Source organism: Dunckerocampus dactyliophorus, chromosome 11 (assembly GCF_027744805.1).
Source record: "Dunckerocampus dactyliophorus isolate RoL2022-P2 chromosome 11, RoL_Ddac_1.1, whole genome shotgun sequence".
NCBI lineage: Eukaryota > Metazoa > Chordata > Actinopteri > Syngnathiformes > Syngnathidae > Dunckerocampus > Dunckerocampus dactyliophorus.
The window spans coordinates 21,771,254-21,789,028 of NC_072829.1; the positions used below are offsets into that span (position 1 = coordinate 21,771,254).

The 17,775-nt window shown below is 39.8% G+C and overlaps 3 protein-coding genes across 3 annotated transcripts; 2 read left to right on the forward strand and 1 right to left on the reverse strand.

Annotated features, from left to right (window-relative positions):
• Nucleotides 1-257: 257 nt before the first annotated feature.
• Nucleotides 258-5,802, reverse strand: nek12 (NIMA-related kinase 12). Its single transcript, XM_054792438.1, has 2 exons — nucleotides 4,779-5,802; nucleotides 258-555 (listed from the first exon to the last, which is right to left on the reverse strand). The coding sequence occupies exons 1-2, from the start codon at nucleotides 5,800-5,802 to the stop codon at nucleotides 350-352; spliced, it is 1,230 nt and encodes a 409-aa protein (XP_054648413.1). The 3' UTR covers nucleotides 258-349.
• A 436-nt stretch (nucleotides 5,803-6,238) lies between these two features.
• On the forward strand, nucleotides 6,239-7,379 carry pin4 (protein (peptidylprolyl cis/trans isomerase) NIMA-interacting, 4 (parvulin)). Its single transcript, XM_054792404.1, has 4 exons — nucleotides 6,239-6,385; nucleotides 6,572-6,639; nucleotides 6,731-6,850; nucleotides 6,925-7,379. Exons 1-4 carry the CDS (start codon nucleotides 6,346-6,348, stop codon nucleotides 7,081-7,083), a joined length of 387 nt encoding a protein of 128 aa, XP_054648379.1. The 5' UTR covers nucleotides 6,239-6,345; the 3' UTR covers nucleotides 7,084-7,379.
• A 409-nt stretch (nucleotides 7,380-7,788) lies between these two features.
• Nucleotides 7,789-17,775, forward strand: faf2 (Fas associated factor family member 2). The gene is made up of 11 exons (XM_054792312.1): nucleotides 7,789-7,896; nucleotides 8,664-8,732; nucleotides 9,488-9,622; nucleotides 10,442-10,518; nucleotides 10,595-10,733; nucleotides 11,961-12,046; nucleotides 12,162-12,253; nucleotides 14,703-14,880; nucleotides 15,235-15,406; nucleotides 15,486-15,629; nucleotides 16,755-17,775. The coding sequence occupies exons 1-11, from the start codon at nucleotides 7,834-7,836 to the stop codon at nucleotides 16,935-16,937; spliced, it is 1,338 nt and encodes a 445-aa protein (XP_054648287.1). The 5' UTR covers nucleotides 7,789-7,833; the 3' UTR covers nucleotides 16,938-17,775.

The following is a 17,775-nucleotide window of genomic DNA, read 5'->3' on the forward strand; positions in this document are numbered from 1 at the left end:
TTATCCTCATCTCACCTCTTCATTTGGTAGCACTATGTTTAAAGGAATAAATCATTTGTACGGGACATTTCTTGTTTGGACGACAGCCACACAGGCATAAATGACCTCTCATCACTTACAAAATGGAGCTCTTGTCATAACCATGTCAAATAAATCCCCAGCCCAAATGACTTTTAATGCCTTTGAGCAGCTGCGGATGTACATAGAGATGCCTTTGACGCCATCAAGTGTTTTGAATAGAAATAATTTTCCTGGCGAGGAAGTAGGTGCCTCTGACCTTGAATGTCCTTTGAGTAATCAGGTGTAAAACAGTGAACTATTATCATACAGTTTGTTCAAATGTATGTTTTTATCCATTTTCCTTCAGGGCTTTCAGTGTGACGACCATTCCTCCAGCATCACAGAGCTGAAACTCATCCAGGGAATCATCATGTGCAAGAGAGGAAGTGTGAATTCCATCTATTATATCTGCACATTTTTCCTTCTCGTCTTCTTCCTCAAAGTCATCCGGATACTCAGCTTGGTCTGCAACGCCTTGGTAACACTGTGAAAACACTGTAAGATACAAAGGATCGGATTAGGGTTTTTTTCTTTTTATAGATCTTTCTAGGTCAGGGGTGTCCAAAGGGGGCTGCATACGGTAATATCAAAGGATACGGGGGCCCCTTTGATATTTACATTTTGTAAACCGATCCCTGTAGATATGCTGACAAGTTATTTATATTTCAAGACAGATAGCCTACATCTGTGTTGTAGGAGTATTACTACTTTTTCTCCACTGCTCATTTTTTCATTTTTGCTGTTGTTGTTTTTCAATTTTACAAATACTTCAAATATCTTCTTGTCATGTTTTTCATGCTCCCCCGCAGGAGCATAGTTTGGAGTTGCCTTTTTTTCTCCTCCCCTTTCCTCTTGTTCTAGCCCTTTTATCGCTCCGTCATCCTGTCCTGTTTTCCTCCCGGTCATGTTGTACATGTATGTTGACAGTGATGGAAATGTTGGCTCTTTTTAGAGAGTCGGTTCTTTTGGCTTGGCTCCCAAGTAGCTCCTCAGATTTTGTTGTGGTCTTTTAAATTAACTTATTACCAAATTATGTGTATAGTGTTCCTTCGTTTATTGCGGGCAATAGGTTCCCAAAATAACCCACAATAAGTGAAATCTGCGAAGTAGCCAACTTAATTTTTTTTACAATGATTAGATATGTGTTAAGGCTGTAAAACCCCTCACCATACACTTTATACATGTTTCTCAAACAGGCATTAACGTTTTCTCACATTTCTCTGTTGTTTAAACACTCTCAAAGTTCAAATTTCGTTTGAATTTTAATGATCAACCAACTAGGTTGGACACAAGAAATGATTAAGTGATTCATGTGTATTTCACTCCTCTGACCGTGCTTCTTCATCCTGCCGCCGTTTGGCTGTAGCGTTTTTTTATCCTTGTTAAAACATATTGCTCCTGTCGTCGTATTTTACTCCTCCTCCTCATCCTCCATGAACTTAAGATTCATTTATAGTATTCCGCAATGGCGCCCCACAGCCGCGTAACTTCTGCATTACTTCAGCATGTTCAGAAGTCCAACTTTTTGTGTGATGGCTGGCTTCCTCTGCCTTTTGGGTGCAGACGTTTTGTCGACATTGTGGGTTTTGTTGGGGAGAAAACTTGCAACCATACAGCACTTAGAGTAGGGATCAGCCGGATACTTGTTTTAGACAAGTATCCGTTACGAATAATGCATTTTTGCCAAATACAAGCATGAAACGAGTACAGCTCGTCATTACCCGTAATCGTGATGAAGGAAAATCCTCATTGGGTAACTACTTATGTATTCACTCTTCACGCTCTGTGATTGGCCAGTCACACACAGTGACCGCCCCTTCCTAGACACACTCGCTACAGTCAGAGAGAGGAGCCATGCCTCTCGCTCTTTCACACAAAGACACGATACAGACAGTGACTCTCTGCTTGCTTGGCTCAACTCCAGCTCACGTTCTCTATGTGTCTCTATTTCGGTTTGTATGATATTTAAAGTTAGTTGGTATTGTTTCACTACGTACGCGGTGCATTGACAAGACAGAGTTGAAATGGCTCGTGTCGCGTTGGTCACTGTCTTCACTCCAGACGCGTTTTTTTAGGTTTTTCTTAGCTCAGCTTGTTTGTTTGTTTTTTTTCCGTCTGCTTGCTTCTAATTTGGCTGGTGATATAAAGGCAGTTGGAAAACTTTGCTTGAAGTACTGAACGCAGTGCTTTTGAGAAATCTACAGTGAACAAGGCTGACTGATGATTTCCCTGTTTGCCATCACTGGATGTTTGCATGAATCACCAACTTCACACAGATACTAATTCATAAGGTCTTACAGATCACTTACACATATAGCTGAATAATAAACAATAAATATAGCAACTTTTGATCGATCCCTGTCAATTTCAGACTTAAAATAATGTACATATTTAAGCTCCACCTGTTTCCGGTTAAACCACGCCCACTTCCGGCTTATGCACCACCCAATTCAAGTACAGATACGGATACAGATAACTTTGATGGGTGAAGCGATACAGATACAGATAGTGGTGTACTCGCTTATCTTTAGTTCAGAGTCACACGAGGTTAGCTTCTTCTGTTTCTTACATTGTTTACAGTATTGGCGGTTAGCAAGCAGCTCACACAGTTAGCTAATTTGCTAGCCATGACCACAACAAGAGACGGCACGGAAATGGATTGACAATGGTCTACGGCCAGTCAGGATGCAGAAGACAATGGATGGTGCAGACAGAAGAGAGAGAATAGAGACCCAGCCGCCTCGTGCTAAAGCACAGAACAACACTCAAATTCCCACAACGCAATTCTTCTTTAAAAAATCTGCAAAACAGCGAGTCCGCAAAAGATGAGCTGCAAAATGAATTACTAATGTAAAAATACATGATATGAAACGTTTATTATTTAAATCTCAATGAACAGCTACTGAAATATATTAGAATATAACGTTATATTATAAAATACAAAAACAGAGACCCTTCTCAATAGACAAATTAGGTCAAAATAGGTCAAATCTAATGCAAATTTCTCACGAAGGAGTCAGCTCTAAGAGCACCACAGCATGTTTAACCCCGCCCCTGCCGCTGCTCAGTGAGACGCCGCCACAAATCTTGACCAATGACAATTGCCTTAATAGAAAAAAAGACAAGGAAATTTGCTCCCAATGACACTCCTGTCGTTCATTTCAAAGAGAAATGAGAGCCCATTCGTTCACGACCGACACATCACTAGCTTCTACCTCTGTATAAGTGACAATAAAGGCCCATTCCATTCCATTATGACTTTATTCCCATGATAGTTTGACTTTATTCTTGTAAATATCACAACTTTTTCCCAACCTAGGTTTCCAAAAATTGCAAGTTTGTTGCAAATATTGTGAAAATTCTTGCTGAAATTCTTGTGAAAATTAGAAGATTTTTCCCTTATAGTATTACAGTGTCATGCTCATAAAATTGTCATAATTAAAAAAGAAAAATGATATTAATATAATCAGTTTTATATTTGTACTTTATTCTTGTAAAAGTAATTGTCTTTTTCTTGTTTTTGTTAGTTGTCTTCTTTAATTGTATTTTCAAAATGTGCTGAGAGCCGATAAAAACTCCCTGGTCACAAATGGCCACCTGGCAACATTTAGGACACCACTGGTGTAGGTCTATGACTAAAAAGCTCATAACAAAGTGTCATTGTAACTTTTTAACATCCACTCAGCCACATTACAATACAATATATGTGCTTTAATCCAAAGTATGGCTACAAACTCAAACTATGTAGTCTCTAAATTATATCTAAATTATTGCCTTTTTAGTTCTATAACAACCCAAGAAATGGAAAGACTTGTTGAAATGACGTGACAAAACAGTTTTGAGGAACTTGTGGTTTAGTTTGCATTTCCATTTCATTCACATTTCTTATGCAGCTGTAGCAAGGTTGTACTTTTTCACAGATTAGTCAGCGTAAAGATAAATGCCCTTTTTTTTTTTTGTTCAGTGACCCCTTTGAAACTACAATAATGTAGGTGGACTGTCTTGTTTCAGTTGAAAGAGTTTTGAGTTCCCCCTCGAAACTTCTTAGATAGTTTCCTTTGAGTTAATATTTGACGAAGCCAAAAAGCACCGTTGTGAATATGTTAGCACAGAGTCCCCTCAGGTGAAATGACCATTTATGTCCATTTCCACCAAGATTTTCATTAATCTTCTCCCATCAGTTCATCAGTTTTCTATGCATTTTGGCCTCCCATACGCACACAAACATAGGTTTTGTCAGTGTTTGTATTTGGACAGTAAAATGGAGCTTTTTGGTTTGTGTCTCAAGAAATGTGTGACATTATCTCATGTTTTTGAACCTTACTTAACAATAGAACATGAAGTTCACTTACGGGTGTCGTACACGTACATCCGTGCACCATGTAACACGCATGAGCTATTTAAAAAAGCATTCATAGTATTTCTTGGGCTCTGTGTAAGTGTGCGGTGATTTTAAGGATAAAGTATACATCATTGTACATCTCTCTCGCACTCTATTGACGAACAGATGCGTTGTAATGCGCGACCAAGACAGGTGCGTGTGAAGTGTGATAAGAAGCAGAGTTAACAACAAGCTGCACAGGCAGTCCGATTATAATGTGTATGTGAGCAGAGGCGGAAAAAATTTGAAGTCTGATTTTTTTTTGTGAAACAATAAATGAATGAATGGGAAACACTGCATCCACCCACACATCCATCTGAGGTCATCTCAACATTACCGAGAGGCTCAGCAGAGTGGCTCCTTGATGATAAGTCAGAGTGTTGACTCCGTTCCTCGAAAGAAGACAAACTTTCCTCTTCGTCAAAGTCGTCAGGGTAGAAGCAACCGCAGTGTCCGCCAGAGCTAGTACCATCCTCTTCCTCCACATGACTCAAACTGTGTCCACACGGAGCATGTGAGCTGATGTCCTCTTCGGGAGAAAAGTGTTCTGTATCTTCACAGTGGATGTGCTGTAAATGATGTTGCACAAAGGAGCTGTTGATTATGCAGGCAGCACTTGGCCTGTTTGCAGGTTCAATGCACAACATTCTGTGCATTAAAGAGGTGACATTTTGAGAGTAAAGTTCAGGCAGAGGGTCGTACTCTCCTTTGGTGATCTTGTAAAATAGACTGAGGAGGTTGGATGCTGCAAAAGGAGGTCTTAGAGCACAGAGCTCATACAGCAGGCAGCCCAGAGCCCAGATGTCACACTTGGAGCTGTACGGGACATCCTGGCACAGTTCTGGGCTGAGGTAACAGGGAGTTCCGACACAAGTGGAGGCCATGTCGGCTGTGCTCGTCATGACTCTGGCTACCCCAAAATCTCCTAACTTCACCATGCCTTGTTTCGTCAGCAACACGTTTGACGTTTTGATGTCTCTGTGAAGTATTTTAGCTTTATGGATATACCGAACAGCCAGGGCGACCTGCACAAACCAGCCCATGACCACTCCCTCTGGGAAGTAATCGCTTGGTTTCCTCTCTCTGACTTTGTCATCTAATGTGCCGCCATCACAGTAGTCCATCACAATGTAAATGTAGCCATCATCAGGGCTCACCAAAGCATCACTGCAGTTCACAATGTGAGGCAGCTGCAGCTTCCTGATGATCTCCGCCTCTTGAAGGATAGCCCTCTGTGTGCGTTTGCCCTCCAGTTTGATCCTCTTCACCGCGTGCAAACTCTTGGCCTCAGTGTGTCTCATCAGGAAAACTTCTCCCGCCGCTCCTCTGCCCAAACACAACACCTTCTCATACTTCTCCATTGTCTCAATAGCTACCTCTTCTACACAAGGCTGTTTTGCCATGGTCTTTTGTGTTGCAGTTGCTATGGAGACCGGACACTGTGAAATGTGAGAGGAGGACCCTTTGTTTTCTGTTTAAAAAATGGTTAAGGGTTTTTAACAGCTTGCTATTGGCCCTTATGGGGAAATTTTATATTTATATATATGCATTTATGGATGTATTTATTTATGGGTCATTTTAAGTAAAATACAAAATATGTAATCTATGTAGGATGTTTTTTTAAGTCTATGCTAAACCATGAATAGTTATAATTTGGATTTGACATTTTCTCTGGGTTTGCCTCTGTTTGGTTTAAATTGAAATCCTCTACACTTGTGTAACGTACGTCAGCAACATTTTGTACACTAGATGGCAGTATAGGCCATAATGATCTACAATTTACTATGTCACCATAGAAGAAGACAAAGGCCTACTGCGCATGTTCACCACCACACAAACTCGAATTTACGCTAGTGTTGTTTTTCTTTTTCGCTGTCTTTTGAAATTCGGTGTGCTTGTTTAAAATGCCACCAAAGGGCAAAGGTGGTGGCAAAGGTGCTAAAGGTTCGTACTCACATAGTTTTGCACTCTTTAATGTTGTTCTTAAGCCATAAATAATGAATTTACTGTTAGCTTATGACGTTAGCATATCACTGCATGTTGTGTGCGTCTCTGGTGCACATGGGGTTGGAATTCTTAATAGTGTTGTCATTCATTCATCATTGTTGTTTTGCTGGACGTTGTGCTCAGGAGCTGCTTCAGGAAGTGCAGATGCTGAGAAGAAAGATAAGACACCTAAAGGGGGCACTGCTGTCAAGGTAGTTACACCCACTCCTTAGTTGCGTGTAATACTATATGAAGTCATTGTACAATACCGTGCTAGTGTGCTCTTGTCAACATTGTACCTAGGTTCGTCACATCCTCTGTGAAAAACATGGAAAATGCATAGAGGCAATGGAGAAACTGAAGTCGGGAGTTCGTTTCAGTGAAGTAGCTTCACAATACAGTGAAGACAAAGCAAGACAAGGGGTAAGAACATGTTGTGCATGGATAACAATATATGTCACTGAGTATTGAATTCATCATAAAAATGTTTTGGACAGGGTGATCTGGGTTGGATGACGCGGGGATCCATGGTTGGACCTTTCCAGGATGCTGCATTTGCCTTGGCTGTCTCTTCCATGGATAAGCCTGTTTACACAGACCCACCTGTCAAGACCAAATTTGGATACCACATCATTATGGTGGAGGGGAAAAAGTAGCAAAGAGCAACATGAACTGAGGACATTGAATTCTACATTGTGCTTTCAAATGTCACTTCCTTGATACAAAGTTTGTAAAGTAAGGAAATTAAATGATACTTTTACTGTTTCTTGTCACCAGTAATTGCACGCTACCATATCATGGTAGTTCTTCCTTTTTTAAAACAAACTAATGAAAGCTTATCAGTTACACAGTTAATTAAAGGTAAACTGCTTCCTTTGACAAGAATATAATTCACTAAAGAAGTAACTTAAGTTGTACGCAATAAATAAGACTCTTGTGTAAACACATGAAAGATATAATGGTTTTGTATGTTGATGTAACAGCACAACTGTAAAATTGAAACGAGGCCTTCTGTGTTGATATGTGGCTATCCATTTTTAAACATTTTATTTCATAAAAATCACGTTTTTACTCTTACACAAATTTTCACAACTGGATCCCAAATACAGGTATATTTTTAGGGCACATATACTCTCACCAGTCACAACAGATACGTCTGCACTAATCCAATTGCATCCAACAGAAGGCGTGTATTTAATATTTTGTGTTTAGGTAAATAGGAATTGTCAAATGTTAAATTATGTACGTTTATTTAAGTGATTGGGGCGATTACGGTGAGGCGGTGTGGGTAGTTGCACTTCCAGGACGCTAGGTGGCAGTAGTCTGCCAAGCTTGTGTTCTTGTCCCTAGTATCGCCAGCACAGGCTTGACGTTGCTTCGCCTTGCTAGGTGATTGGCGAGGTAAGATGGCGGCGCCAGAGGAGCCAGAATTATCTCAGGCGCAGACCGAAAAACTCCTACAATTTCAGGTAAAACGGTTTAATACACGACCAACACGTGTTAGTTTAATGTAACATATAATAAGGTTTCATTGCTTGTCGCGAACTGGCACCATTCGGCTGAACTGTCAGTGTTTTAAGGCTTTTTACACAGTCAACTTCGATAACGCTACTCGACAACTTCAGAGCTAACGTTAGAACGCTAGCTAGCATTAGCTTGAACATCTTACAAGTTAGCAGACATTGAATGGAATGAAATAGGTTGCAGTTAGTTGTGAGTTAATCGGAATCACACACATAATACGTCGCTCTTACGAAATAGTCATATTTACTAGATTTTCTATTAAAAAATGATCCTGATTATAGCTGTCAATACATTACTGACTCAGTACCTTGTATCAGCTTAGCACACCGACTGAGCTGTCAGTAAAGTTTTGACAGATGACTTTGAAGCCATTTTGGACTAATTTGTGTAATAATAATGCAGTATATTCGACACCCTGCCCAAATCCACCGTCTCAAATGTGCCATACTGCGGTTGCCTTGATGAACAGTTGTAAGCTAGTAGCTTGGTCATTGGGGAGCTACTAGGCTAACCTGTATGTTCCTGCTTGATGCTTACAAGCTTTTGTTACGTCCAACTACTAACACTGGATGATAAATATATATCTAATAGCTTCTTTTGTATGTTTCGTTCTACCTTAGTAGTAATACGTCTGTACAGCAGTCGGTGTAAGGATAGCTAGCTTGAACTGATGGATTACATTTTTAGATGTTTTCTTTTATGTATCTGACAGGACCTCACTGGTTTGGAATCTATGGACCAATGTCGTCGCACATTAGAACAGCATAACTGGAACATTGAGGTAACTTTTCAAAAGTACACCACACAGTCCAATCTGATCCAATAGGTAAATGTTGATTCATGTTCAGTTGTGTTGTTTATTGTTGTGGTTGTAAGTTGCACTAGTGTAGAAATGTACTGCATTGTATTGTTTCACAGGTTAGAATGATGCAGCACGGGTCTACACCACTAAGAACTATCATAAAACTAATTCCAAACTATGCACAAGTATGTTTTGCAAGGTATCGTTTTTGCGTAGCTCATATATGGAAACACTTTCAATTACACATGTTCAAAATGAAGATGCTTATTGAGTGCGGTTTCATTAACTTAGTCTTAGTAACTTAGTAAAAAATATCAGTAACCGTTGTTAGAAGAATATCAGCAAACATAGCTGTCTCCACACACGCAGCGCCGCACCCACACGAGCGCTCAGCCTGATGCGTTCACACCTGACAGAACATTGCTGTTATCGTTATTGTTGATTTTGTACGAGGCTGTAATAAGCTCCTCTCTTCAGGCATATATGATATTGTAGCGACCAGGAAGTTTTAAATGTGTCAGGCAGAGCAGTTTTGAGTGTGCGTGACACAGTGCCTACTTGGGGACAGCTACGGTCGCTGATACTTTTGGCTATGTTTACTGACAACATTAAAGCACAGATGTGGCTCATGTCGTATCAGGTGGTATTGGGAATTTATGACACGTGAAGTATGCTGGTATCGGATCCATCCCTACTCTCAAAGTGTCATTATCTATTTTTTGTATTGCGTTCAGGCTGCTGTACAAGACAGACTCAATGAGCAGGAAGGAGTGCCCAGTGTGTTCAACCCTCCACCATCCAGACCACTACAGGTCAACACAGCAGACCACAGAGTATATAGTTATATTGTCTCCAGGCCGCAACCCAGGGTAGGTCTGCTGCAGAGGATACACTGCACATGTACTGATGTCTTGAAAAGTTTTCCTACTTGGCTCCAATAAATGTATTGTGTTTGAATGGTATTGGATTTTTTGTAGGGATGTCCAATAATATTGGCCCACCGATATTGGCATGAAAATGTGATATTGGCATCGTTTTTTTTTCCCGATAATGACAACCGATTAAAAAAAAAAAAAAAGCTATATAGATGGACATTTTAATGTTCACATGGCCAGGATGACACCACTGTTTGTTCACATACAGTGCAAGCCCACCTTCTTTGCGCTTTCCACAGGCTCTTGTGTTCCTGTCCGCTCTGACTGCCCTGAAGTCAGCTAGCTCCACGTTAGCATCTGGGACGCTAGCTGTTAGCCATTCAGTGAAGCACAAATAAGCTGTACTTCCAGAAAGTCTTGACGTTCTTGCCAGCTCGTCGACCTTTCTTCGTAGTGAATTCACGTTCCCCATGAAAATAGAAGGTACCGAAGGCTTGAATCTTCACTTCCTTGCTAGCTGCTTGACGGTTCTGCTGCCTCGATATCAATGGGTAAACGGGGAACTAGAAAGATACGGGACGTCGCTCTCATGGCACGTAAAATGTGCTTGAATAAACAAACAGAGCTGCTTGAAAGGCAGCCACTCGTGGCAGCAGGGTTAATTCCACGACAGGAAATATGTGATGTTACACATATTGGTATCGGTTGATATCAGTATATTTGATATCGGCAAAAACACCAATATTGGACATCCTTAATTTTGAGTCATTGGTTGGTATTTTAGTGATTGATTTAATTGGTTGTGTATTTCAGGGCTTGCTGGGATGGAGTTATTACTTGATAATGCTACCTTTCAGATTTACATACTACACACTTCTGGACATATTCAGGTAAGACGAAGAATATAATTTGCAGATATTGACACACATTTGGAGCTTGTGGAAGAATGGCACAGTTTTCTTCCAGGTTTGCCCTGCGCTTCATCAGGCCGGATCCGCGTGGTCGTGTTACAGATCCTGTTGGAGATGTTGTGTCCTTCATTCATAGTTTTGAGGAGAAGTATGGTCACTCACATCCTGTTTTTTACCAGGGAACATATGGCCAGGTGAGTCCAGAGATCATCATCAAAGATCATTTCTGTGATGGAGATCAGTCTTGGGATGGACATAATACTCGATTAACTGATAGGAACAGGAGTACAGAACATACAGAGAAAGATTCCCCCGTCTCATTAAATATCATATTAAAAGAAGAAAAAGATCATCACATTTGAAACTGTCCAAGTCCACCCCGTTTATGTTGACAACCTGTCTAAGGTTGACCAATGTCAATAAGTTATGGTCCACCAGGACTAGACTAAAAACAAGAGGAGACAGAGCTTTTGCAGTCGCAGGCCCTACATTCTGAAACTCTCTCCCTTTGCAAATTAAAACTGCTCCTTCTGTGGAGTGTTTGAAATTGGTACAAAAGACGTACCTTTATGCACTGGCTTTTAAGACAAGCTGATTCAGACATTCTTCAACATCAAAGGTTTTACTGTATTTGCTCTTATACTTGTTCTTATTGATTTTTCTTTTATTTAAAATTATTTTGGCTACTTTATACACTTTTTAGCATTTTATTTTCTTGAGCTGTACAACACTTTGGGGCAGCATGAACTCTTTTAAATGTGCTTTATAAATAAACCTTGACCTTGACAATGTACTTATATTATGACTACATCAAATTTGAGACCCAAAATGTTTATTTCTATGAAAAACTGGTTAGTTTATGTAGACATTTGTGTGTGTTTTTTTTTTTTTGCAAAAGCAGATTTGTGGAGCTGTCAAAATCAGTAAAAACAAAGAAAAGTGGGTGGGGCCACATGAACTGTCACTTACCTTCAAAGCTTCTACATAAAACAAAGCTGTTCTTTATACCCCCACCCCACTAAAAATGCAATAATTAAAAATGTACACAAACAGGTTCAGAAAATCCTTGTACCTGTCAAAGTGTAAAAAAGTCTCGCGAAAGTCACAAGTTAAATGCAAGCAATTTTTGGTTATGTCGACTACCACTTATGTCACTGAGTCAGCCAATTTGACAGCTGTCTACTAACACAGGTTCCACAGTAATTTTCTCCAAAGTCGATCAGCCAAATGCTGTCAAATGGCCATCCATCCATGTCATATCTTTTTATATTTAAAGTGTTATTCCAAGAGCTAAAATCGGAACATTAGTGTAACAAGTGTACTTCAGAGTCTTTGTCTAACCACACCAAAATAATTGAGTCTTAGTCTGAAATACCGCTTTCCGATGACGGACTATGCTTTACGAATTCACATGTTCACAGGCACTAAATGATGCCAAACGGGAGCTCCGCTACCTTTTAGTGTACCTTCATGGAGACGATCATCAAGACACTGATGAGTTCTGCCGGTACGTTTTTGCAAAGTTCACAGTGTTGATGCGTGTTAGCTTGTATGAAATATTTTTAATGTGGTGTCCTGGTTAAGATATTTGTTTTGTGCTGCACTTCTGTCAATGTCTATAGCTCCACACTATGTACAGAAGAAGTGTTAACCTTTCTCAACACCCGAATGCTGTTCTGGGCATGCTCAACAAACAAACCTGAGGGCTACAGAGGTAAGCAGATTGTGTCCTATTTGACTCCACATTCAATGACAGCCACCTGTCATTGTAATATACAATGTAGTGTATTATTTTCAGTCAAAGACAAAGTCAAACAGTACAAACAGTGAATGCCTGAAGAACAAAGGTTGTTATATACAATACTTTGTACACAAAAAGGTTTGTGGTTTTTGAAGAGAACAGAACAAAAAAGAAAGTAAAAGAGCATGATGTACGGTAATTCAAAGGCCATATTTGTCACACATGACTGGTGAAATTATGTTTTTTCATTTCCTGTCCCAAACCTAAAGTACAGTGGCTCAATTGAAATGTATTTTTGACTCAAATGAGTGCATTATGTATTTGTATCCCTTTCATACATTCATAGTCATTGATCTGCTGCCGCCAGTGAGATATTTTGGCCGTAGAAGACAGGTTACTGTTCAAATTTTTTTACATTTGTAATTTTTCCCATTCATTTTTTTTGTGGCGGCCCGCCACAAATAGATTCAGCACTTCCTATTCACCCAACACTCGCATTATAATGGGAGAAGGAGTGTCATGATAACAAATTTTGCTGGACAATAACTGTTCTACAAATTGTTCCCGATAAACGATATTATTGCCAACATTATTGTGAGACCATTTTTTCATTAGTGTAACGATAATATGACATCATAATGCTAGTACACCATATCAAAAGCAGTCAACTTTAATTTCTTCAGAGTATTTAACATTGTAATTAGAATGTCAAGAGCTTTTAAATAAAATAAATTAAGCAACATAATAAATTAAACAAACTTTCAGCAAAAATTTCACTTGAATAAAAATAAAAAACAATCATAAGCAAAAACAATAAAATAAAAATAGACCCTGTCAACAAAATAAACACTTCAATAAAAACCACACACAACAATAAAAACAAATAAAATACCTTGTGTGGAAACATGATGTAGAACAATAGTTTGTCAATTGATTAGGAAAAAATAGATTACCGGTAGTAGAAGACTGAAACGAAGTGTATCATGGACACTACACCGTATTTCTGATTTTAAATTGGTGCCACTTTCGTTATTGTCAGAATATTGACCAAATAATGGTAATGGTTTTATTTATTTTGAACATACACACAAGTCAGATCGGAATACATTACGTAGTACAAGTCACAGTTCCACATGTCCAAAAAGGAATAAGAATATGCAAAGCTTATTTAATCCTACTCCATCTCTGTTTCAATTGCAATACATTTGTTCACTTCCTGCATTCCAAATGTACTCTTTGCCAATTTTAAAATACATAGGAAAATGAGAACGGAGAAATAAAATGCAGATGTCAGTTCAGTTGCATATACACTTCCTTGATTCACTTACAACATTTTGTGGAAAACACAGTTTACGTTTAATGAGGTATAGTGTTTTGTCAGAGTTTGGTTAAAGTAAATGTTTTGGATGTACCAAAATGTGTTTGGTGCACACTAAGGAGTTTATACTTCAGCTGAAACATTAAGTTCCACCATTTTTTAATGATTTGTTTAATTGTCTTTGTCACAAACTTTTCCATGGCAGAAAATGACATCAGATCGCGTTTTATACACAACCAGCACGAAGAAAGTATTAGATTAGATTAGACACACACAGCTAGCTAGTGCACACTCGCTAGCACCCTGCCTCTCCCCACTAGGAAAAAGAGACTGAATGATTGAACAGGAGGGTTCGCTCGCTCCGTTCATTCCGCTATAGAACCAACTCGACAGATGCGTTCTCTTGTCATCCTGCCTGTTTGGTAAACAGAGAGGAGGAAAACAAACATGCATGCACATGTCCATATATTGAGGCCGGCAAAAGTAGCGAGTTTGTTTTTATTTGCCATGTGGTTAATTTATTTATTGATTATTATGACAGGCCTATGTATTTGTATCCCTTCATGACATTCATAGTCATCGATGTACTGCCGTCAGATGCTGAGATACTGTGTGCGTAGAACACAGGTCACATTTTTAGTTTTTTTCCATTTATGGAATTTTTTAACGTCATTTTTACATTCATTTATTTGTGGCGGCCTGCCTCAAATAGATTTGGCACCTTCACTCATTATTAACACATTATAATGGGAGTTCTGTCTAACTTGTCTTGGTAACACACCTCATATGCAGCTGGTCTGCATATGAGTAAAGATGTAGCAGGAAGGATTTACATTGCCAGGTCAGGGTCATTTTTGCTATATTTAGCAAGATTAGTTACTCTTAATAATAATAATTAAAAAAAAAAAAAAAAGCTACAAGCGACAAATTAGATGATGGCGATATTATGTCACCCCCACAACCCAATCCACCATAGCCACAAAGAGATTGCAGTACTGTGCTAAAAGACTGTATAAGCACCAGTTAGACGCCAGTCCCATAATTGATAGTAAGAAATAAAGAAGATAACCTTGACTCAAATAGGATTTTCTCTTTCGCATTTAGTGTCCCAAGCATTACGGGAGAACACCTACCCATTCCTGGCCATGATAATGCTGAAGGACCGCAAGATGACAGTCGTGGGCAGGCTTGAGGGTCTCCTTCAGCCTGAGGACTTCATCAATCAGCTCACCTTCATCATGGAAGCCAACCAAACATATCTGATGTCTGAGCGAATGGAAAGGTACCTTTAACGAGACACGACAGAAATATAGATACATAATATACATAATATATACGACTGTGTAAGTATACAATTGTGAAAATTTGTGTCCCATCTATCGTATATCGCCATGGGGAGTCCTCATTTTTTCCCATTATTGATGGAAAGTGATTAAAATGCATGCATACATGATGACTAATGCAGCTTAGGTCAGAGATGAAATCAGTACATTTCTCATGATTTCCATTTCAGCTAATGTTCAAGCCTCCATCTTTGCACCAAGAGAACAATTTGAGCTATCAGTCATGATCAGTGATGGCTTCTTGAAGATGACTGTGTCAAATATTGACTGCATCGCTGCTGCTTTGGTTTCAGGGAGGAAAGGAGTCAGACTCAAGTGCTAAGACAGCAACAGGATGAGGCGTACTTGGCCTCCCTCCGTGCCGACCAGGAAAAGGACCGAAAGAAGAGGGAGGAGGAGGAACAGCGGCGGCAAGAAGAGGAGAAGGTCCGGCAGAGTGCTCTGGCAGAGGAGAGGAGGAGACGAGTGAGTCTCGCTTCGCAGAAAATCCATCTTAACCGGTTGAGTCGGGTCATGATGCCAATGTTTTATTTTGTGACTCCAGACTCTTGAGGAGGAGAAGGAGAGGAAGTCAGAATGTCTCCCCCCAGAGCCACTTGCAGATGATCCAGAGAGTGTCAAAATAGTTTTCAAGCTGCCCAATGACACACGTGTGGAAAGACGATTCCTCTTTGGACAGTCTCTTACGGTGAGTCCCACACTGCTAGCTGACTGCACCTACAATGATGTGCTTTACTGTAGTTCTTTTTACACTGCATGGAGGCATGCATAATGACACTGAATGCAGATGCAGATGATCTAGCCACATGAAACCAACCAGCATTGATGAAAGAATATGTGAATGTAACAGCAAGGTTGCTGACTTGCTGACTCACTAACTGCAGAGTTCTAAATGTAGCCTTGTAAAACCAGCACACAAAGCGTGCATTGCAAGCTTCAGGGATGGTTTCTGTGTCTGCCAGCTGCATGGAAGCCAAACACAAGCGATACAATGCAAAGTATTAGATGCATGGATATAAAGTAAGCTGCTACTGGGCTAGTACTACTACTACATGAATACTAGGGGTGTCACAAGATCTCGCAAGATTAAAACATGAAAAGATTTCTCGTTTTAAAAAATGTCTTGTGGGGGAATAGGCATGGGACGATAAATTAATTAATCACACAAAAAATGAAAATTAACTTCATAATTATGGCGGCCTCAATACATTGCCATATGCATGCGTGTGTATTCCTTGCTCCCGCCTCCAAACTGGCAGGAAGAGGGTTCACTCTGTGTATGGTTTCAGCACCTTGGCAAGTTTGTTCCATAGAACAACATGAACGGCATGCACCCTTTTGTCAATCATACAGCCTTTGTCTCAGTGGGTATACTGTACTGTGGGTGTAGGTGTGTGTGTATATATACACACACACGCACGCACACGCGCACACACACTGTCATTGTTATATTTGTCCAAACAAAGGTACCTTTAGTTGTATCAGGCATTAAAATGAACAAGAAACTGAAGAAACAAGGGTGCTCTAATAATTTTTTCCATGACTGTATATGTGTGTATATATATTTATTTCACTTTTCTTAAAAGTAATGTTAAAATCTCGTCTTGTAGACTCAATCTTCTGTATTGTCTCATCTCGTGACACCCCTATACTTTATACCAGCAGAAGTTACCCAAAGCAGGCATAGAAACGCACATTCAAAAAACAACTCAACCCCAATTTAGCATAAATGTCTTTTAACCCAAACCATTTTGCTGTCAAGCTGTGATAATTTATTTGCCCTATTCACACATTTAGAATTTGTCTTTAACAGGTAATATACGACTTCCTGTTCTCATTGAAAGAAAGCCCAGAGAAGTTTCAGATAGTTACCAACTTCCCTCGCCGAGTCTTGCCCTGCATTCCAACTGAAGAGCAACCCAACCCTCCCACGCTGAAAGAGGCCGGACTCAGCCGCTCCGAGGTCCTTTTTGTTCAGGATCTTACAGACGATTAAAAAGACCTCATGCCGCTTCTATGTGGGAATACATTCTCCAATGCCCAACCATGCTCCACACGCCCCTTCCCCCTTGTCCGTTTTTTTTTTTTTGTTACGGCCGCTATGGGATCATGGAGGAAAAGATGGAATAAGTAAACCTCCCCTCAACCAGTCATTGTTCAACCATGTTTACAGGGTTCCCAATAGCCTGGAAAGTCTTGAATTTTATCTAAATAAATATTTCTTGAAGTTCTTCCTTGAACTCTTTTTATCCATGAAGGCCAATATGTTTGTCTCCTGTCAGCTGTGTCATCAGCTGCCTCCTATTCAGCTCGTCTTTCCCCACGAGTAGCTGCTGCAGCGGCTGACGATTCCGCCACTACAAGTACTGAAAGTAGCGTAGCCTGTTTGCTAAACAACCATGACCAAAATGAGCCAATTACTACCATAGCAAGGATTTCTTTTGTTTGGCTTTGTTTTTGTATTGTAATGTTCGCTTGTTTGGTCCCCATTCATTTGAACATGCCTTAAGTTGACATTTTCCTTCATTGTCTCATCAGGCAGAGCCGGCTTTTGACTTTTAAGGAAATATGGGAACCCTGTTTTAAAACAAGCCATGACATGTACATAGGTTAGGTGTTCATACACATGAAATAGCCCCATTTTTTTCCCGCCCAGATTCATCTGTGTCATATAATGACCAGATGCATGTGACTTGACGTTCAAGTTTCACTAAAGACTCCACAGCTTTTGACAGTCTCTGCAGTCACAAACACGTTTTGCTTGTAATATCAAAATGAACTCTTGTAAAGATGTCATTTCCCTACTATAAATTAAAAACAATGTAAACATGGGA